Source organism: Rhododendron vialii, chromosome 11a, assembly GCF_030253575.1.
Source record: "Rhododendron vialii isolate Sample 1 chromosome 11a, ASM3025357v1".
NCBI classification, from domain to species: domain Eukaryota; kingdom Viridiplantae; phylum Streptophyta; class Magnoliopsida; order Ericales; family Ericaceae; genus Rhododendron; species Rhododendron vialii.
The window spans coordinates 13,719,348-13,742,436 of NC_080567.1; the positions used below are offsets into that span (position 1 = coordinate 13,719,348).

Below are 23,089 nucleotides of genomic sequence, written 5' to 3' on the forward strand. Positions count from 1 at the left end.
TAAAATGAGGATAGATGAGAAAGAGTGGTTATTGTGTAATGCTTAGAATAGGGAAGTCATTACAATGCAAGGGGTAGTAATGCAGACACCCAAATCGGGTGATGTTTATTGCAACGTAAGGGGTGGTAATGTAGAGACCCAATCGGGTGATTTTCACTGCAACGCAAGAGGTGGAAATGTAGAGTATGGGATATGAGTGAATGCTTGATTCTGGTTAAGGGTGGCAATATGTGTTGTTCTTCAATTTATGGATCTTTGATTAGGATTATGTGTGAATCCCGTGAAACTGAATGTTATAGAGTTATTGTTTCATCATTCCTTAGTTATGTGATTTCCCTTCTAGCATGATTCATATGACTTCACACTTATCATCTCATTCACACACTACAACAAAAAACGCTTTTAATAGCATGCAACAAATGCTATAGTAGGTAATAGATAGCGTTTCGGAGAACGCCTTATTAGCCCATGCAATTAAAAGTCTTAACTTTCTATAGCGTTCATTGTCTGCTGTTAAAAACTTTCTATAGCGTTTATTGTCCGCTGTAAAAGAACTTTCTATAGCATCTATTGCCCGCTGTTGTATTTTGTACATTTGATAGCATTTTTTGTCTGTTATCTTATTTCTTTTACAGCATGCAATGAATGCTATTAAAGGTAAACAATAGCGTTTTCTGAACGTTATCTTAGCCAATTTTAGCTTCTTCTTTTTTTTCAAATACTACAAATGCCAATATACTAGCATTTTCATACAGAAAATCTACATTCCATTCAACACCAAATTACATCCAAACACGATACAATTTCAATGTAAGATAAATAATTCAACCGAAGATTCATTACAATAGCTTGAAGAATAATTTTCCAGCACAAACTACATTTAAGAGTCAAACTAATTACACTCATAAAAAAACACTAATGTAATCTCTCTTCCAGAAAATATAATCCTAAACTAGGCAGCCATCTCATTCAAGCACCCCAATTCTTCGCCCACGGAGATGTTCTTAATTTGAAGCTTACTTTTTGGTCGAGTTTATACCCTTTTGCTCCCAACGGCGAACACATACCTGTAAATATAGAACTATTCAAAGTAACCCAATAGATATAGTAAAAATTATTAACGAGAAAAACAAGTTTAAAGCAACATAATGTTTGCAGTTAGAAAAAGAAGAATATGATGGATAATTGTCAGCAAGAACCAAGAACAATCTCAGAAGCAGCCATACCATGTCCAATTGGCGAACGACATATACCAATCCGTGAGCGATTGTGGAACATAACTATTCATGTGAGAAAATTATGTAAAATGCTAGAACTTCAACCACACGCATTTAACTACCATTTAACTACCAGCCGAGCCACTTAGCTATTCAAACACATACATAATTAAATGAAATAATGCATATAAACAACTACCTCATTGCTTTCGGGGAACAAGGACGAGCAACACTAGCTATTGAAACTCGACCAGTCACATGAACCCAGTTACCCAATTTTTTATTTATTTTTACAACCTTCATATGCTAGGATATCTAACATATGAGATTATACAAATGGAAAATGTACCAAGTAAAGGAAAGCAGGGTCTGATGATCTCAATCTCAGAGCTGGTTCAACGGCGAGTAACCATGGAGGAAATCCCCACAAATCCCACTCTACAAAAAACAGATGTTATTAATGGGGGACAATTTAATTGAAAATTAGAGGAAATTAAAATAGTCATGAGTCATGAAAATTACAACCAAGAACTTTTAGTAGTGACAAAAGTTTACAAAAAGAAAGTTAACATAAAACAATGGAAAGCGTTCAGAAGATTGATACGAATATCATGCCAATCTGAATCACATTAGGGTATTTCACTTATTCGGAAGTGCCTATGAAATATAGCCAGAGGTACAAGTCCACGTGAACTTGAAAGGAAGAGAAGTGGAAAATATAACTTGGACAGTACAAGAATGATAGTAGCAATGGCTTCAAGCAAAAAATACAAATGCATAATACATATAAGTTATTTACAATGACGAGCTTCAAGTATAAGGGGGAAAAAAGAATGTCAGAGCCAAACTTCCAAACTTCCAGGAAATTTCCCAGTTTTCTATTATCAGCCTTCAAAACAGTGCCTATTGGAGTCAAAGTAAAGAGGAAGAAAATGAACAGAAGAAACTAAACGAAAAACGAAAGATGGAGACAATTATTTTTGTAGAAAATCCAAATGCATGGTGTTGCACCATAAAGTTCAAACAAAGCTAATGTTTGAAGAGGAAGCAATGAGATTGAGAGTACATAATAAAGGCAGGGGACATCAAGCAGTAAGAAATATCTACTTCATGCAAGTTTCTTGCCTAATTTTGTTGCCAGGCAAACACACTACATAAACTCCAGTGGACTTCTAAAGTTGCACTATTGTAGAACAAACAACACATCCACTCCTGGGCACTATGTCAAGAGAATGTAGGCAAGGCATGAACGAAAAATCAAACTCTTTGCCAATCCTGGCATTCTAGATTCAAGCTTCATGAACTGAGTACAGGCTGGATGCGAAACCTTGACAAATTTTGCAAATACCACAAAGCATTGCTTCAAATTCCTATAAAGCATTGTTTCAGATTCCTTGAACAACTGAAAGTTTGTCTTACCAGCACATATATAAGGTCCAACTCGAAGCATAACTAGGAGATCCAGCTTCTGGCATTGCTTTAAAAAAGAGACAATATCTGCAATGCCTTCGAAATCAAGCTCCCCCCGACTTGGTTCATGCAGATTCCAAGGAACATAAGTCTGAATAGTATTCAAACCAAATGCCTTTGCCCTCAATAGCCTATCTTACCAATACTTCAATCATCAAAATCAAAAACCAAATCAGAAAATCAAACCACAGATTCTATCAAGCACACAATATTTCCATCATAACAATTGTTTTTCTATCAATTATCAAGTTCTTGTTATGCATATTCTTTGCATACAGTTCTAGAAGGACACATACTCTAGGAGACCCCTTGGAAAAAAATATGTAGGTCCACCTTTGAGTATATATTGCAATGTTGGACGGCAAAGGCTGGGCTCTGTAGACTCTGTACCTAGTCCACCAATGGGGAAAAAAAAGGGGGGGATCCCAGATTGACAAGAATAAACTGGGGTAGTAGAAATCCTGATTTTTTCCTTATTTGTATTACGATTTACCATGTTTTTGTCTATGCCTAGAATTATTCGAGAATACATCATGCTCGTCGTCAAACACATGAGGCAATAAATTATAACAAAAAAGTTTACAAAATACAAAAGGGAAGTACCTCAGGGAGGATCCGGAAATAATGCATTTCCCCACTAATAATTTGGACAGGCTTACCATCCTTCCAGAACATGTCATCGGCAATCTCAAACTTCCGAGCATTTACCAGTCAACTGATAAGTAGAAACAAACTGTTTTCTTCTTCTATTTTGCTACAGATTCCAAATTCAGAACAGTAGGTAAAGAACAAGCAAAAATCACATGATTATCCAAAGTCAGGATTAGCAAAATAATCCTGGCATTTCAAAAATATACCTAGATCACAAGTTCACAACTCAATTACACTGAGTCAAACAATGTGGTTCAGGATTGGAATGTTGATCGGCACATTCAATGAAGAGAACAAAATATACTACCAACTCCGAATAGCGAATTTTGAGACAAATAGCAAGTAGGTTGGAATGAATCGACACAAAAGCCCAAATCCTAGAATCACAAACCCCAGAAATCACATAAACAAAAAAAAACCACTAATTTCTAATAAACAATGCAGAATCACAAACCCCCAAAATCCAACCCTAAAATTGCTTAACCGTACATATATGTCAGTCAAATATTTAAGATAATCGCCACTACAACTAGGTTTGTGGCTGAGTTCGTGCTATGGTTCAATCTCCTGTTCAATGGCAGATCGACTGTGTGTGTGTGTGTGTGTGTGAAAGAGAGAGAGAGAGAGAGAGAGAGAGAGAGAGAGAGAGAGAGAGAGAGAGAGAGCAACAAACCTATTTAGATCAGATTTTGGAAAAATAAAGGAGAAGGACCAAACCTTCGGTTGGAGCACAGTACGAAGTGGGTTATCACCTCAACCCCAAAGAAAACGGCTCTCCGAGAAAATGGTACAGATCTTTCGGCGACATCAGCGTCAAGGTGGAGAGGGAGGAGCGATAGTGGTTGAGATGCCGGAAGGGATCGATTTTGTGAGGTTGTTCGAGGATAAGCTTAGGGCGCCATTTCTTCCCAAATCAATCAGAATTTCAGCGGTTGTCCATCTGCTCGTATAGATAGATCGACTAGTAGTCCGTCTTTTGCTGTGCCATGTGTGTTGCAGTTGAAATTACAGAAGCTAGTTCAAACAGAGAGATCGAGAGAGTTAGGGTTTGAAATTGAAACTAGGAAGAGAGAAGGGATTTCGGCCCACCGAGTGATTTTGGCGTCTTATATTTCCCACAAAATAATGGAGACTGGCGCCTTTCCTAGATGAATGCTGTAATTGGGTTTAATGAAACGCTATAAATCCCTTCCGCTCCACTACAGTACCTTAGAACGCTATCTTAGTCTCTAAATGCAACTCTATTACAGCATTTTTGAAAAAACGCTATAATATTAAGCTATTAAAACTCATGTTTGTTGTAGTGACATGTGGATTTAGTTGAGATTTTTCTACTGGGCTAGTGTAATTCAACCTTTCATTTTCAGGTACATGATTAAAGGTGCATACTCTGGAGTCTTTGGTCTGCATGGAGTAACCATCTCATGAAAGCCTTATTTGAAGAGTTACATTGACATCTTCACACTTCATATTTTGTAAATGAAAAATATAATTTTCTTCATAAATTCTTTTGATTTAGGGATGACTGTAACAAACTTAATTTTCTTTTCTCATAAGACTCGCAAATTATTTGAGTGTAACTTATCACATTTACATTGGGAAAGAACGTTGACTTTATGAAATGGCGTGGCACATTGTTTAAGGGTACTTACGTATGGAGTTATTGGTATTTTACTTATGAAAAAATATTTTATTAATATATTTAAAATCGAGGGCATGACAATGCAAAGAATGAAAGATCACCCAGAACACTCCTACAGTAGTTTGGAAACATGAAGAGTGATCAATATTCCCAGCTATTTGTCATATTTTTTTTAACGAATAACATACACTAAAAAAATAGAAGAGAAAGTGTGCAAGAATGTTCATTTTTTAACCTTGTAGAATGCCTGGTTCTTAGCCGAATTACAAGCATTTGTTTATATACCCCAAACACAACCGATGAATGTTCAGACATTATACAGGCTTTTCTAAACTTGAGTTGTTTGAATGTCTATTTAATAGGTGTGGCTATAGGATTTTCTGATGCAACTACAGCCAAACCAAAGAATCTTAGTACATGATTTGGTGGAATAGGTACACAAAGAATAGATTTTCTGGCATGGAATCATTTTCCATCCCTGTAAGTTGTCGTGGATTAGGTCACAATCTATAGCAATTTTCTTGTACCTCAATTATTCTTCCACCAATTTCTATTATTTAATTTAGACCTTCAAATCCAACTTGATCAATTTTGTTGTTTGATCTTCTATGCATGAAATATATTCGTGTTTTTGTTCAAATGACTTGCATTCTAAAAAACATCCAAATTCAGCATACACCATCACTTCCAATGATGTCCATCTATCACGATGATGATAGTAACCAAGCAAATACTGGTAGGCCTAAATTTGCGTCACCATACTTTATAAAAGGTGCTAATTCGTAAATGTGATGGAATTTGTGTCTTTGAACGTAATTCAAACACATGCACTTTGTTTCATTATTTACATAGTTTAAAACCATAAACCTATTTTTTATTCAGTGCTCTTTCTTATAACCAACTCCAAGTTCATACTAAAAACTCTCTTGAAAGAAGGCAACGAATATTGGAACAAGACACAACACATCTGAAATAGCATCCAGTGACAATGTATGTAGAGACCCAGAAATTTCGTTAATTATTGAAATGTTTATTAAAGGGCAAATTTGGAAAGTATGGTTTAATTGGTGATTATTTGATTTGAGGATTTAGGTGGAACAATAGAAGATTGAGGGAGTGGATGTGTAGTTTAAAGATATGGGAGTATATAAGGGTGGGTGTGTGTGTAAGAGATACAATTTCTCCCTTGTATCTCTCTCTCCCTCACGTGTTCTCTCTCTCTCTCTACCGATCTCTCTCTCTCTCTTGCTATCTCACAAAACTCCACTCCATCACTCAAGAAATCTAAGAATCAACCTCCCTTCGGCCTTGCAATCTCGTTCCTAAGCTTGAAAATCCTTGGGTTTCGCCGGGTAAGGTTCGAATCGAAGTTTTGAGGTTCGAAGAAGCTAGGGCTTGCTCAAATCTTGTAGATCTTGGTTATCGTCGCGAGGTAGGGATTTCTTTACCTCTTTTATGTGTTTATAAGTTGATTTGATGCAAGAATCGATCATTGATTGTCTCCCTTGGTTCATTCGAAAGCTGTCAGAAATCTGCAGAAAATCGCCCAAATCGCATAGGGATCCATCCCTAAACTTGGGGGATCGACCCCCCCTTTCATTTCTGGTCCAGCAAGCCCAGGGATCGATCCCTGGTGATGGGGGGATCGATCCCTCCCTTCTCTGGAGTTTCTGCTCGTCTTTCGGGTTTCAGCCCAACTTCAAACGGCCATAACTTTCTTGTCCGATGTCGGATTCATACAAATTTTATATCGATTCGAAGGTCTTGAAATTAGCTTTCCATTGCCATCAAAATTATCTAAAGACTGTAAGTAAACAAAAAGTTATGACTGTTAGAGTGGGGGTGTGTCGGTCTCCTAACATCCATTGGCTACTCCTATGATCCTTATTTTGTCATTATGGCTTTCTATGATTAGTAGATGTTATTATCGACCCGTTGGCCTTCCGTTAGTAAGGAATGGATAATAGCTTACTTGGTTAAAGTTCAATAAGATGCAACTTGCGAATGAATGACTGTTTGTGAACGTTTGTGGTATATTGTGATATTGTTGGCATGTCGTGACATACTTTATGAATGAATGTGGATTTTGAAAAGCTTTAACTTGTATGTTGAGTGAGGAAATAGTTGTTTGGGTGGGTGGCCGATTTAGGAAGTCTCGTAACGCAAGGGGTGGAAATACGAAGACTTAGATGGTCTCGTAACGCATGGGGTGATAATACGGAGATCCTAGATGTTGGTGCACATCGTAACGCTAGGGGCGGTAATACGATGACTCTTGTAGTGCAATACGGTAACGCAAGGGGTGGAAATACCGATGGTGGAGTTTAGTGATAAAGAGTCGTGTCGAACCATAGTGTTGCTCGAGTCTTATGAACAATGTGGTTAATTGGTGATAGTGGCAAGTCTTAAAATGATTGTTATGAATGATTGGCATCCCTTTGAAATGATTCCTATTTATCGATCGAGTTATACCTTCATGTTTTCATCTCTCTGCACTTGTCTTCATGTTTGCACATAGAATTGGTAAAGATTTTCCTACTGGGCTTGTAGCTCAACCCAATCTTTCTTTTTAGGTTCAAACGTCGGGCAATAGGTTGCATGTATCGTGTGCTAGACAGTGAAAGACTTTTGGGAGCTAACTTTGCTTTAGTTACTTAATCATCTTTTGTAATTGACTTTCTTTTGGTAAAGATGAGTTTGTAACTATTCATTATAGAAATTCCTTTTGACTGAATAGTTTGTAACTTAACTGTTTGATCGTACAAGCACTTAAGATCTATTTGGGGCCGGAGTGCCAAGATTGTAAAATTTCTAAACTTGGGGACTTGTTTGGAAACTAAATTGGCGGGGCAAACTCTTTTGGTTAACGTATATGATATGCGAGTCTTTTTTATTGAAATATATTATTTAATTAAGTTAAAAATCGAGGGCATGACAAATTGGTTTCAGAGCATCTAGGTTTGAATACTTTAAGACCATGTTGATCACCCGTTTGTTGGACCGAGTGGGGCGAGGCTACATTGGTTGGACCGGAATTGATCCAAGAAACCTCCGAGAGTATAAAAGCGATTCGTCAAAGTCATCTTGAAGCACAAAGGAGAACCACCGAGCAAGTCAAAGTGATTCGTCAACGATTGTTAACCGCTCAAAGTAGGCAAAAGAGTTATGCCGACCGTCGTCGCCGACCGTTATCGTTTGAAGTAGGGGATCACATATTTCTTAAGGTGTCGCCGCATCGGGGATTATCTCGTTTTGGGCAAAGGGGCAAACTTTCACCGCGTTTTATCGGGCCGTTTGATATTATCGGCAAGATCGGGGAAGTGGCATATCGATTGGCTTTACCACCGAGGCTATCGGGCGTTCATAATGTGTTCCATGTATCGATGTTGCAGAAGTACGAGCCAAATCCGTCACACGTTTTAGAGTGGTCTGAACTTGAGTTGGAAGCCAACGCATCCTATGGAGAGGAGCCGATACGTATCCTAGATTCGCGCGAGCAAGTTTTGAGGGGTAAAACCATACCGTTAGTGCGAGTTCTTTGGAGTACACTCGGAAAGGAAGAGTCGACGTGGGAAAGGGAGGACGAAGTCAGAGAGAAGTATCCGCATTTGTTTTCAAATTAACCAATGTGAGTTCTAAGTTTTAACTTTATGATTGTTACCTTGTTGTCTGGTTATATGAGTTATCGTATGAGCATAATGATTTGATGCACCATCTTGATTGGCTTGAGTTGTAAATTTCGAGACGAAATTTCTTTAAGGAGGATAGACTGTAGAGACTCGGAAATTTCGTTAATTATTGAAATGTTTATTAAAGGGAAAATTTGGAAAGTATGGTTTAATTGGTGATTATTTGATTTGAGGATTTAAGTGGAAGAATAGAAGATTGAGGGAGTGGATGTGTAGTTTAAAGATATGGGAGTATATAAGGGGTGTGTGTGTGTAGGAGATACAATTTCTCCCATGTATCTCTCTCTCCCTCACGTGTTCTCTCTCTCTCTCTCCTGCTATTTCTCCCTTGTATCTCTCTCTCCCTCACGTGTTCTCTCTCTCTCTCTCTCTCTCTCTCTCTTGCAATCTCACAAAACTCCACTCCATCACTCAAGAAATCCAAGAATCAACCTCCCTTTGGCCTTGCAATCTCGTTCCTAAGCTTGAAAATCCTTGGGTTTCACCTGGTAAGGCTCGAATCGAAGTTTTGAGGTTCGAAGAAGCTAGGACTTGCTCAAATCTTGTAGATCTTGGTTATCGTCGCGAGGTAGGGATTTCTTTACCTCTTTTATGTGTTTATATGTTGATTTGATGCAAGAATCGATCATTGATTGTCTCCCTTGGTTCATTCGAAAGCTGTCAGAAATCTGTAGAAAATCGCCCAAATCGCGTAGGGATCCATCCCTAAACTTGGGGGATCGACCCCCCCTTTCATTTCTGTTCCAGCAAGCCCAGGGATCGAGCCTTGGTGATGGGGGGATCGATCCCTCCCTTCTCTGGAGTTTCTGCTCGTCTTTCGGGTTTCATCCCAACTTCAAACGTCCATAACTTTCTCGTCCGATGTCGGATTCATATAAATTTTATATCGATTCGAAGGTCTTGAAATTAGCTTTCCATTGCCATCAAAATCACCTAATGAATATAAGTACACAAAAAGTTATGACTGTTAGAGTGGGGGTGTGTCGGTCTCCTAACATCCATTGGCTACTCCTATAATCCTTATTTTGTCATTATGACTTTCTATAATTAGTAGATGTAATTTTCGACCCGTTGGCCTTTCGTTAGTAAGGAATTGATAATAGCTTACTTGGTTAAAGTGTCAATAAGATGCAACTTGCGAATGAATGACTGTTTGTGAACTTTTGTGGTATAATGTGATATTGTTGGCATGTCGTGACATCCTTTATGAATGAATGTGGATTTTGAAAAGCTTTAACTTGTATGTTGAGTGAGGAAATAGTTGTTTGGGTCGGTGGCCGATTTAGGAAGTCTCGTAACGCAAGGGGTGGAAATACAAAGACTTAGATGGTCTCGTAACTCATGGGGTGGTAATACAGAGATCCTAGATGTTGGTGCACACCGTAACGCTAGGGGTGGTAATACGATGACTCTTGTAGTGCAATACGGTAACGCAAGGGGTGGAAATACCGATGGTGGAGTTTAGTGATAAAGAGTCGTGTCGAACCATAGTGTTGCTCGAGTCTTATGAACAATGTGGTTAATTGGTGATAGTGGCAAGTCTTAAAATGATTGTTATGAATGATTGGCATCCCTTTGAAATGATTCCTATTTATTGATCGAGTTATACCTTCATGTTTTCATCTCTCTGCCCTCGTTTTCATGTTTGCCCATAGAATTGGTAAAGATTTTCCTACTGGGCTTGTAGCTCAACCCAATCTTTCTTTTCAGGTTCAAACGTCGGGCAATAGGTTGCATGTATCGTGTGCTAGACAGTGAAAGACTTTTGGGAGCTAACTTTGCTTTAGTTACTTAATCATCTTTTGTAATTGACTTTCTTTTGGTAAAGATGAGTTTGTAACTATTCATTATAGAAATTCCTTTTGACTGAATAGTTTGTAACTTAACGGTTTGATCGTACAAGCACTTAAGATCTATTTGGGGCCGGAGTGCCAAGATTGTAAAATTTCTAAACTTGGGGACTTGTTTGGAAACTAAATTGGCGGGGCAAACTCTTTTGGTTAACGTATATGATATGCGAGTCTTTTTTATTGAAATATATTATTTAATTAAGTTAAAAATCGAGGGCATGACAAATTGGTTTCAGAGCATGTTGGTTTGAATACTTTGAGACCATGTCGATCACCCGTTTGTTGGACCGAGTTGGGCGAGGCTACATTGGTTGGACCGGAATTGATCCAAGAAACCTCCGAGAGTATAAAAGCGATTCGTCAAAGTCTTCTTGAAGCACAAAGGAGAACCACCGAGCAAGTCAAAGTGATTCATCAACGATTGTTAACCGCTCAAAGTAGGCAAAAGAGTTATGCCGACCGTCGTCGCCGACCGTTATCGTTTGAAGTAGGGGATCACATATTTCTTAAGGTGTCGCCGCATCGGGGATTATCTCATTTTGGGCAAAGGGGCAAACTTTCACTGCGTTTTATCGGGCCGTTTGATATTATCGAAATGATCGGGGAAGTGGCATATCGATTGGCTTTACCACCTAGGCTATCGGACGTTCATAATGTGTTCCATGTATCGATGTTGCGGAAGTACGAGCCAAATCTGTCACACGTTTTAGAGTGGTCCGAACTTGAGTTGGAAGCCGACTCATCCTATGGAGAGGAGCCGATACGTATCCTAGATTCGCGCGAGCAAGTTTTGAGGGGTAAAACCATACCGTTAGTGCGAGTTCTTTGGAGTACACGCGGAAAGGAAGAGTCGACGTGGGAAAGGGAGGACGAAGTCAGAGAGAAGTATCCGCATTTGTTTTCAAATTAACCAATGTTAGTTCTAAGTTTTAACTTTATGATTGTTACCTTGTTGTCTGCTTATATGAGTTATCGTATGAGCATAATGATTTGATGCACCATCTTGATTGGCTTGAGTTGTAAATTTCGGGACGAAATTTCTTTAAGGAGGATAGACGGTAGAGACTCGGAAATTTCGTTAATTATTGAAATGTTTATTAAAGGGCAAATTTGGAAAGTATGGTTTAATTGGTGATTATTTGATTTGAGGATTTAAGTGGAAGAATAGAAGATTGAGGGAGTGGATGTGTAGTTTAAAGATATGGGAGTATATAAGGGGTGTGTGTGTGTGTGTAGGAGATACAATTTCTCCCATGTATCTCTCTCTCCCTCACGTGTTCTCTCTCTCTCTCTCTCTCTCTCTTGCTATTTCTCCCTTGTATCTCTCTCTCCCTCACGTGTTCTCTCTCTCTCTCTCTACCGATCTCTCTCTCTCTCTCTCTCTCTCTCTCTCTCTCTCTCTTGCTATCTCACAAAACTCCACTCCATCACTCAAGAAATCCAAGAATCAACCTCCCTTTGTCCTTGCAATCTCGTTCCTAAGCTTGAAAATCCTTGGGTTTCACCTGGTAAGGCTCGAATCGAAGTTTTGAGGTTCGAAGAAGCTAGGGCTTGCTCAAATCTTGTAGATCTTGGTTATCGTCGCGAGGTAGGGATTTCTTTACCTCTTTTATGTGTTTATATGTTGATTTGATGCAAGAATCGATCATTGATTGTCTCCCTTGGTTCATTCGAAAGCTGTCAGAAATCTGTAGAAAATCGCCCAAATCGCGTAGGGATCCATCCCTAAACTTGGGGGATCGACCCCCCCTTTCATTTCTGGTCCAGCAAGCCCAGGGATCGATCCTTGGTGATTGGGGGATCGATCCCTCCCTTCTCTGGAGTTTTTGCTCGTCTTTCGGGTTTCAGCCCAACTTCAAATGGCCATAACTTTCTCGTCCGATGTCGGATTCATACAAATTTTATATCGATTCAAAGGTCTTGAAATTAGCTTTCCATTGCCATCAAAATCACCTAATGAATCTAAGTACACAAAAAGTTATGACTGTTAGAGTGGGGGTGTGTCGGTCTCCTAACATCCATTGGCTACTCCTATGATCCTTATTTTGTCATTATGACTTTCTATAATTAGTAGATGTTATTTTCAACCCGTTGGCCTTTCGTTAGTAAGGAATTGATAATAGCTTACTTGGTTAAAGTGTCAATAAGATATATGCAACTTGCGAATGAATGACTGTTTGTGAACTTTTGTTGTATATTGTGATATTGTTGGCATGTCGTGACATACTTTATGAATGAACGTGGATTTTGAAAAGCTTTAACTTGTATATTGAGTGAGGAAATAGTTGTTTGGGTCGGTGGCCGATTTAGGAAGTCTCGTAACGCAAGGGGTGGAAATACGAAGACTTAGATGGTCTCGTAACGCATGGGGTGGTAATACGGAGATCCTAGATGTTGGTGCACACCGTAACGCTAGGGGTGGTAATACGATGACTCTTGTAGTGCAATACGGTAACGCAAGGGGTGGAAATACCGATGGTGGAGTTTAGTGATAAAGAGTCGTGTCGAACCATAGTGTTGCTCGAGTCTTACGAACAATGTGGTTAATTGGTGATAGTGGCAAGTCTTAAAATGATTGTTATGAATGATTGGCATCCCTTTGAAATGATTCCTATTTATCGATCGAGTTATACCTTCATGTTTTCATCTCTCTGCACTCGTCTTCATGTTTGCACATAGAATTGGTAAAGATTTTCCTACTGGGCTTGTAGCTCAACCCAATCTTGCTTTAGTTACTTAATCATCTTTTGTAATTGACTTTCTTTTGGTAAAGATGAGTTTGTAACTATTCATTATAGAAATTCCTTTTGACTAAACAGTTTGTAACTTAACGGTTTGATCGTACAAGCACTTAAGATCTATTTGGGGCCGGAGTGCCAAGATTGTAAAATTTCTAAACTTGGGGACTTGTTTGGAAACTAAATTGGCAGGGCAAACTCTTTTGGTTAACGTATATGATATGCGAGTCTCTTTTATTGAAATATATTATTTAATTAAGTTAAAAATCGAGGGCTTGACAATGTAAATTGTTCACATCGTCCAGATTCTCTTACAGATACACATTACCGACCATAGAATCACATTCCTAAGACATGACTAAGTTAACAACCTTAATCGAGAGTGCCCTAGATTCCAATCAATTTAATCAAATACAAAGATTATGGGTCTTCACATGTGGCCTCTAAATACAAAACTCACCATCGCAAGAAAACACCTCCAAAACAAAATCAATCTACCAAAACACTGAATTAAATAACCAACTTGTTCCAAGTCCCTGAGGCATCTCTTCCGAGCCCAGCAATCTTGTCTTCAAACACTGCTCAAACGGTAAATAGGGAATACGCTTGCAAACACCACGCCAACAAAACCCACCATCGATTGGAAATTCTCTTCGACACCAACAAGGAAAACATCATAAGCTTTGTAATTCATTGGTAGCACCTTGTACTCCTAGATAACAAAAGAAACATTTGCACAATCTCAATAAACCGCAAGGAAAAACTCTAAACAACAAACGCAGGAAAGCGATCCCACAACTCTATCAAGACACAAATCACCCTGCTAAAATTGCATACGCATCTCAGCTAAATTGGTCAACCAATTTAAGATCCCCGAAAGCATATTTCTTCTTAATCATCCTTTATTTTTTAATAGGCAAGAACTGTCTTTATCTGATCACACTGAAGCTTTTTCTTAGCATTTTCTCTATGAGTGGTCCAACCAGATTACATCATTTGCGGAATTTCAAGAAACTATTTTGCTTTGGCCTTTGATCTTATCAAGATCCCACATAAATGGGGAAAGGTGGTGTATTCATGAAAACTACAATTGGGCATGTGATTTCAAAACAACATGTCGTTCGCTACCTGATCAGTTGTAGCTTACCTAAACTAATTCTACTTTAAGAAGCCCGGATATAGGTACGAGGTACGGCCATGATATGATACGCTTACGTCAACAGATTTTTTTTCAAAAAAAATGGACCACGAGACTCTGAGCGATATGTCGAATATAAAAGTAAGGCAAAAATATATTACACATATAATTTTTAATTCCTCTAAAAATCCGTGCCATAAAGTATCTATAATTTTAAAAATGTTAACAAAAAGATGTGTACAAAAACAAAACTTGTAAGCTAAAAGAAACTAAAAATATGCAGTACCTTCCTATTCTTCATCTTTAAGCACTTTAAACACGATAGGCTAAGTAGCTGCTCTAGCTCACTCACATGGGAAGGATGATATATAGGAATCGGTAACTCAATATACCCAAAATGACTTGAAAGGTAACAATAACAAAACTTTAGCAGTACTCCACAAAACCACAAGCTGAAAGCATGTGAATACATTTCTCTCAGACTTTTCAGCGTAATCACCAGTAACAAACAACAAAAAACGTGAAAGTCTTAATGTTATGAACAGATTCATTTCATTATAGATGCAAGTCTTTTGATTCTATGAACAAATTTGTTTCAGTATGGATGTATAAGTCTTGATGATTTAAGACGTACCCCGTTACCTATTTAAGTGCGGTCCCTCAATGATGGAGAATGTGAATTGAAAATAATTTAATAAATAGCATTATTTAGTTTTCCATATTTTATGTTTTAGTAATTTTGTTAGGGAGTTTTAATTTTAGGAATAAGTATTCTAGAATATGTAGTTTTCCAATTATAGTTTATTAGTTTGCTATTTTATGTTTTCTTGTTCTACAAGAATTAGGGTTCAATTAAGGTTAGGGTTCTCAGTCTATATAATAACTTGTAAGCCTTAGGGCTAAGTTGTTATTAAATTAAAGAAAAATTTGAGAGTTTTCTCATTATCGTGTGTTCGAAGAGGGAGTACCTCTAGTTCATACCCATTTGTGTTTATGTTTTAAAGAGAGAATATTTAACATAAGCAAGTTCGTGATCTCTTCTTGTAAATAATTTCGTAAAAGGAGGCTGCGCTGCATCAATTGGTATTAGAGCTCTCGTTCCAATCCTGACTATGGTCGGAGGACGTGCTGGAGGTCGAGGTGGAAAAGGACGTCATACAGCTTATGTTGATGAAGTCTATGAGCGAGATGAAGTTGCTCGAGATCCTCGAATGGAGGAAGGGTTTCAACGGCTAAGAGCGGAACTTGAGACGGTTGTTCAACGTCTTGAGACTCTAGAAGTTGCAAACTAGCCTCGCCGTCGTCCATTTCAACCTCGGTTTCCGAAAGAGGAGGAGGTGTCGGATGATGTTTCTATCACCAAACCTTTGGCTGGTAATTATCAGACGAGGGGGAGGACAATGGTGAATGAAGCTACCATTGAGTGGCCATTCACATCAAATATTATTCCAGATCCAATTGTGGATTGGAGTAAACCACCAGTTTTTGACAAAGAACTGGGGGAGAAAATTACAAAAGGAAAAATTCAGAAAATATTGCAAAAAAAAGTTGTTGCCATGCTTGAAGGTGGTGAGATTGGTTGGGGTAATCAATTTGAGGATTCTTTTTGGGAATATACTAAAGTTGTTGTGAAGAAGAATATTTGGTTTGTGTACTTAGAGCAAGTTGTGTCAAACAAGATTGCTTTTATTTTTTCAAACTCATCTTTACAGTTTTGGGGTCCGAAAAATTAATTTGAGGTACAAGATTGATGCAGATAAGTTACGGCAGATCCAACTTTATAAACTCGAGGACGAGTTTCTTCAAGCCGGGGAGAATGATGCAGAATGGGAATTGAAAATAATTTAATAAATAGCATTATTTAGTTTTTCATATTTTATGTTTTAGTAATTTTGTTAGGGAGTTTTAATTTTAGGAATAAGTATTCTAGAGTATTTAGTTTTCCAATTATAGTTTATTAGTTTGCTATTTTATGTTTTCTTGTTCTACAAGAATTAGGGTTCAATTAAGGTTAGGGTTCTCAGTCTATATAATAAGTTGTAAGCCTTAGGGCTAAGTTGTTATTGAATTAAAGAAAAATTTGAGAGTTTTCTCATTATCGTGTGTTTGAAGAGGGAGTACCTCTAGTTCATACCCATTTGTGTTTATGTTTTAAAGAGAGAATATTTAACATAAGCAAGTTCGTGATCTCTTGCACTTAGTCTTGTAAAAGGAGGCTGCGCTGCATCACTCAACCTTAAATATGTTCATGCTGTTTAAGCTGAAAGTGAAATCTTGATCTGAAGTGTTAACTTTTCTGAAAGGAATAGAAAAATGAAATTCATTTCAAAGTGAAGCAACTTGAACTACTTTTAGTTCTATTTCCCCAAAGTTCGCGTAGTTTTATTTCTCTCATACATGGCAAGCCCTTGGTTTGAGTTTTTATAATCTTATTGAAGGCATGCTCTAAAAGAGATGAAAGAAAGCCCCTCATCAACAATTTGGGATGGGACCATAACAGGAATAAAATTTGATTTGGCAAGCTGTCGATATATAGTAGCATCCTCCTAGTGTTTTCCTTCTTCTGAATACACCCTGGCATTAGCCTCCATCGGAGTAAAAATTGGCTTACATTCGAGCATCCCGCATCTCTTTAGTAGATCTCTAGCATACTTCTGCTGGCAGAGGATTTTAGAGCTAAGTCCAGACAAGATTCCGCTTCGCACTTTCTAACCATGGCAATGTCAACATGTTCCCATTCACCAGGTTTGCCCATTTATTGATAGTTACGTTCTGAACTTCAATTTCATTATATCACTACACTACAATAAATCATAAAGAGCACAACTATTGGCCGTGATTATAAATTTTTCATCACGCTCCTACTACCGTGATGGATCTAGGTGTGATTGTAAGTCACTCTCTTTTATCACGGTTATAAATTGTGATTGAAGGAGAGAAACAATCACGGTCAAAATGCGTGATCGTTTTTCTTTTATCACGGTTATAAGCCGTGATTGTTTTGCTTGGGCGTGATTTTTTCTGGGTGTGATTGTAAGTCCAATACTTTAAATCAAGGTAATAAACATGATTAAAAGTTCAAAATGATCATACCACACCATAAACTGAGATGAAAAACTATTGCGCGTGATCTTTTCTTTGTATTTACTAAAGACTCTTTTCTTGTCATTGTCAAGCTTCGAACCAACGCACCCTTGGTTGATTTCTCAAGCCCTTACCACTACGCTAACCAAGAACTTATGTTACATTATGAAAACAAAAATATTTATACTTACTTCCTAAAGTGAGAAAACTTTTTTTTCCTTAAAATTTGCTAAATTTTTTGAAATACAATTAGCATGATAGTAAAATATATAAAAATACATATATAAACATTGTTTAAAAAATTTTAAAAAGATCTTTTGCCAATGAAAATTAGTTGTTTGTCACCAAAGGATTTTCTTGGGGTGAAAAATTTAGTTTTAGCAAGTAAATTTAGTAGACAACAGTGTTTTTTGTTGTAGTGTGTACTTTGTATTTTTATGAAAATTATCACAACCTGCAAATTGTAACATTATGGACAAACTTTTAGATTTTTTTTTTTATAAACTAAACATTTCACATGAATTTTGTGTTTATATTGAATTTCAATTTCAATGGTGGCTTCCCAATTGGATTTTAATCCTTTTCAGACAAGATTAAGTCATAATAATATAATTATTATTTTTACCTAATGTGTCAAACATTTGTAAGACATCCGAAATAACTAAGTTTCACTACTACAATAAATCATAAAGATCACAGCTCGCCCACGTGAAAATCGGGCACTAGTGGAACAACTCGCCCGTCGTCGAAGAAACAGCTGGGCACTGGTGGAACCCAGTCGTAGGATTTGGCTTCTCTCTCTCTCTCTCTCAATCTTTTTGGGCATGAAGATGAAGATGAAACGTAAAGATTTTTTGGGGTGAGTGTAATTACAACTTATCTTCTTACCTTTTGTAAAAAAAACAGAGAACTTTTCAAAGTTTTTAAATGACATCGTTTTCCTCACATAACTTTTCAAAACCCACCTAAATGAGTACCAATCTGCCCACGTGAATATTCAGACCACTCGCCTAAATGGGTAAGCTATTTATCTCGCCGCAAGAGTAAGATCATTTATCTCACTCTTTTTCCGTGCTCAAGTTTTTTATCATGCCACGAGGGTGAAGTCTTTTCTCTTTTATCTCGTCACAAGAACGAGATCTTTTATCTTATTATTTTCCGCCCTAAAATTTTTTATCACGCCACAAGGGTGAGATTTTTTTTCTTTTTTATCATGCTACAAGGGTGAGGTCTTTTCTCTTTTATCTCGCCACAAGAGCAAGATATTTTATCTCAATCTTTTCCGCCCTAAAATATTTTATCTTTTCTCTTTTATCTCGACACAAGAGCAAGATCTTTTCTCATTTTTTTCGGACCTAAAATCTTTTATCATGCCGCAAGGGTGAAGTTGTTTTTCTTTTATGTCGCTGCAAGAGCGAGGTCTTTTATTTCGCTCTAAAAGTTATCTTAGCTTTGGACTTAAACTGAGATAAAAAAAATTTAAGCACCACTTTTTATCACGTTTTCATTGAAAACTGTGATCTTTGTGAATCTCCTTAGAGTGACGCATTTCTATTATTTTAGTAGTTAACTCGTGAGGAAATTGTAAACCCATACACTCTTTGACATCATTTGTTCAGAAAGGGCTAGTGGAGTTAGTTAATTAAGCCATGCCACATAAGAGCTTTTGTTTCCTTTGTTCCATAAAGTAATTCTTCATCTTGTTTCTAACCATGAAGCAGCTACAAGGATTGAATCAGTCTGTGGTTTGCTCTTCTTCAGAACAAAATGTCCTAAAGTTAGCATTTGATTGATGGTCTTATTTACATAATCTTCTGAACGACTTCTAGTGAGATCATATGAGAAATGAAATTTCTTTGGCCTTGGAAAAGTTTTTAATAATTAAATTTTGCTTACATCGGCTATGAAGGGATCTCGTATCAAGCTTACTAATTCAGAACTTATGCATTTTTCTGCCAATTCTGAACAGATTTTGGTAGTATTCCTTATCTTTTGTTTGTGTGTGTGCACGCGCGCGCGTTAGCGTGCATCATCCAACAATGACTTCCCTATAAGCCATGCTAGTCAGATTACAAATCCATTCCTTAGTTTGCCACTTGAATCTGGAAGATGTGAGTCATCATGTGGTACTGGAGAACCTGGAAAATGTGAAGGTATTAAGTTTTACATTTTTTATTGTTTGTTACGGGTAATTACATTGAAAAGTCCAAAAGAAATGTATTCACATGCTTTCAGTTTGTGATTTTGTGGAGCACTGCCAAAGTTTTATTATTGTTTCCTTTCAGGTCATTTCGGGTATATCGAGTTACAGATTCCTATATATCATCCTTCCCATGTGAGCGAGCTAAAGAGGCTGCCTAACCTATCGTGTTTAAATTGCCTAAAGATGAAGAATAGGAAGGTACTGGATATTCTGAGTTTCTTTCACCTTGTAAGTTTTGCACATCATCCAACAATGACTTCCCTATAAGCCATGCTAGTCAGGTTACAAATCCATTCCTTGGTTTGCCACTTGAATCTGGAAGATGTGAATCATGTGGTGCTAGAGAACCTAGAAGATGTGAAGGTATTAAGTTTTCACGTTTTTTGTTGTTTGTTACTGGTAATTATGCTGAAAAGTCCGAACGAAATGTATTCACATGCTTCCAACTTGTGGTTTTGTGGAGCACTGCTAAAGTTTTGTTATTGTTACCTTTCAGGTCATTTTGGGCATATTGAGTTACCGATTCCTATATATCATCCTTCCCATGTGAGCAGGCTAAAGCAGCTGCTTAGCCTATCGTGCTTAAAGTGCTTAAAGATGAAGAATAGGAAGGGACTGGATATTCTGAGTTTCTTTCAGCTTAGAGGTTTTGTTTTTTTACTTATCTTTTTAATCCTTGGATAAAAACGAAAGCGTGGAGATTTCCCTATTCTGTACTAGAGATGATGCTACCGTGACACCATTTTCTTTGGTTTTGTGGTGCAAGAGTTGAGCCTTTTTTTTTTTTTTTTTGTACTTATCTTTTTAATTCTTGAATAAAAACGAAAGGGCAGAGCTTTCCCTATTCTATGGCAGAGATAGTGCTTGAACTTGCAGGAATGATTAAAAATTGTTGATATCATAGAGTACAAAGATCATGGAATTGGTCCTCAAACATCTCTCATTTTTTCGAATATTAGATTTCAGCCCTGAAAATATGGCCTTTATGGGGTTTCCCCTAAAGCATGAAGTCGATTTCATTAGGAGCAAAAAATCTACAACCAATTAGTCGGACACATGCATTTCTTTTCCCAAAGTTTGCTCAACAGATTCTCTAAAGTCTTACCGCATAAAAAACACACATCAATCAATCGACCAGACCTCAACCCTTGATACATGAATCCGAAGCACCCCGATCGATAACCCAAAAGGAAAAAAGGGAAAGGTTTGAACGTGCGACCGAAAAAACGTCATTCATCCATTGTCAACCATCACGCAACTAAAGCGGCAAATTCTCTCCCCGTTGCTCATTTCATTTGTCCAACAAAACTTCATAAGCTACATACAATAAGCTAATCAATTATACTAGCAAATTCATATATCATTTAATGGAAAATATCCTATACCTACTATGATTATAAAGTATTTCCTCATACGATCTACCTCGTGTCCATATATATGCGGACTTCTTGGCCATCCAACTATGAGAGATTATGGAGAGGTCGAATTGATAAGTAAAATAGAGTAACAAAGAACATTTACACTCTCCTGACATCACCGGAAAAGTCCGATACCTCCCCAAAACCACCGTTACCGGCGGACGTTTTACTCTTGAATTCTCCAAAAGTGGTGCAACTTCCGGTCCAATTATGCCCCCTTACGAGTTTTGCATGCAAATGTTCAGGCAGTCTCAACGTGAACCTGTCTTCGCCCCTCCTAACTATCGAATGCCCGGTGGAATGAGACCTCGAAAATTTTTCCATCTTCTTTTGCCCATCACCAATTTGTTGATCACTCGTATGGGTGGCGCTATTCGTGGCCACCACCCCTCCCTCGCTTTGTCCTCCCCTGTCCTCGTCATTGTTGTCCTTTATTGTAATGCTGAACGTATCTTCCAATGGCTCATCCTCATTAATCTCATGCATGGGACTGTGGTAATGTGCCGGCGGGGCCGGTGACTTTTGAAAGGATTCCTCTACGGAGTCGAGGCTCCGCCGGCACACCGGACATGTTTTGTGTAACTCGAACCAGAGGTCAATGCACTCTTGGTGAAACACGTGGCAACATGGAGTCAGAAGGCGAAGAACGTCGTCGCCTACAAACTCCGAGAGACAAATGGCGCATTCTAACCCGTATTTTTCTTTCCTGTAGTCTTTGACACTTGAATATGTGAACGTGGGAAACGAGTTGATGATCAAAGGGTCCAGGCCCGGACGACCATCGGTGCACCCGGGGCCCACCGTGGTTCCGGCACTGTTGCGCCGGAAATACCAACCATAGATTAGGTTTTCCAAGAAACACCTGCAAAAGTATATGGAGAAAAAACCCACAAAGAAAAGCACAAGGAGTACTATGGTGAGGATTATGGTCACCGGGGGGGAGCTATACGTTTGCTGCGTGTTACCGACAGAGTCTGGTGTCATTGCCGGAAAAGGGATTGAAGAAAGTTAATTGGGTGGCCGGGAAAATGCTAGTCCGGCCTGGGAAAAGGTAACTTTTTTTGGGTGGATGTGAGAAAAAGGATGAAGAACTTGAGGTAGAAGAGGATGTTTTATTTTGGGTACTTAGATTTTTGTTTATGTTAGCTAGTTTTGTGGCGATTTAGGATGAGAGAAATAAGGGGAAAATGCAAGTGTTTTAGAGCTTAAAAAGCTTAAAAGGGAAGGGTGTATGAATTTGGGTAGAGATTACGTGGACATGGTGGTTTTGCATCAACGGTCAGAATCTGAGACATTGAACGATTCCTTGTGAGAAGGATGAGGAATTTTTTTCTCCACATAGAAAATTTCAATTAACAAACAAATTGGGTTTGTAGCCAATTCGGTTGTCTCGTTTAGTCCAAGTTAGGAATGCAAATGAGTCGAGCTTAAGGGCTTTCGAGATTGGCCTGTTTTAAATTTAGCTCGGCTTGAGTCCAAATAGAAATTCGTGCTCGAGCTCAAGGAAATTCTCCATTGGTTCGTTCACCGTCTAGTTGACGCTATCCTTCCCATTCATTTCAAAATATTTTATCCTAAAGTAAGTTACTTAAAATTTCAAGGAAAAATTCGGGCATTACACCTCAAACGAGAATTTAAATTTTATTTTTCACAAAGTTAGATCTTTGTTGCCAATTTTGCTAGCAAATTACATTCTATTCATAGTACTGCTAATTCACTTAATCTTTCTGGTAACATTATTTATAAAGGAAAAAAATTACGAGAGGTTGCAATATTTTAGAGTGGTTACATATAAATGTCTTTGAGAATTTTTTTTTTACGGAAAAAGAGAAGATTTTATTAACGAAGAATCTGGTTGAAGGACCGGACATCATCCAAAGCAAGATTAGCTAGCCAATGAGGGACAGGACCACCGGCCCCCCCCCCCCCCCCCCCCGCGCCAATTTTCTAGTTTAATGTCTAATAGGGAACGCTTAGCCAATGAATGGG

The 23,089-nt window shown here is 38.0% G+C and overlaps 1 protein-coding gene and 1 long non-coding RNA gene across 2 annotated transcripts; both read right to left on the minus strand.

Moving 5' to 3' along the window:
* Positions 1-1,390: 1,390 nt before the first annotated feature.
* On the minus strand, positions 1,391-4,418 carry LOC131307699 (uncharacterized). The gene is made up of 3 exons (XR_009194200.1): positions 3,291-4,418; positions 2,671-2,832; positions 1,391-1,655 (listed from the first exon to the last, which is right to left on the minus strand). It is a non-coding gene; the product is annotated as an uncharacterized LOC131307699 (long non-coding RNA).
* A 16,521-nt stretch (positions 4,419-20,939) lies between these two features.
* LOC131307698 (RING-H2 finger protein ATL29-like) lies at positions 20,940-22,268 on the minus strand. The gene has a single exon (XM_058334346.1). The coding sequence runs from the start codon at positions 22,082-22,084 to the stop codon at positions 21,200-21,202; it is 885 nt and encodes a 294-aa protein (XP_058190329.1). The 5' UTR covers positions 22,085-22,268; the 3' UTR covers positions 20,940-21,199.
* Between the last annotated feature and the right edge of the window lie 821 nt (positions 22,269-23,089).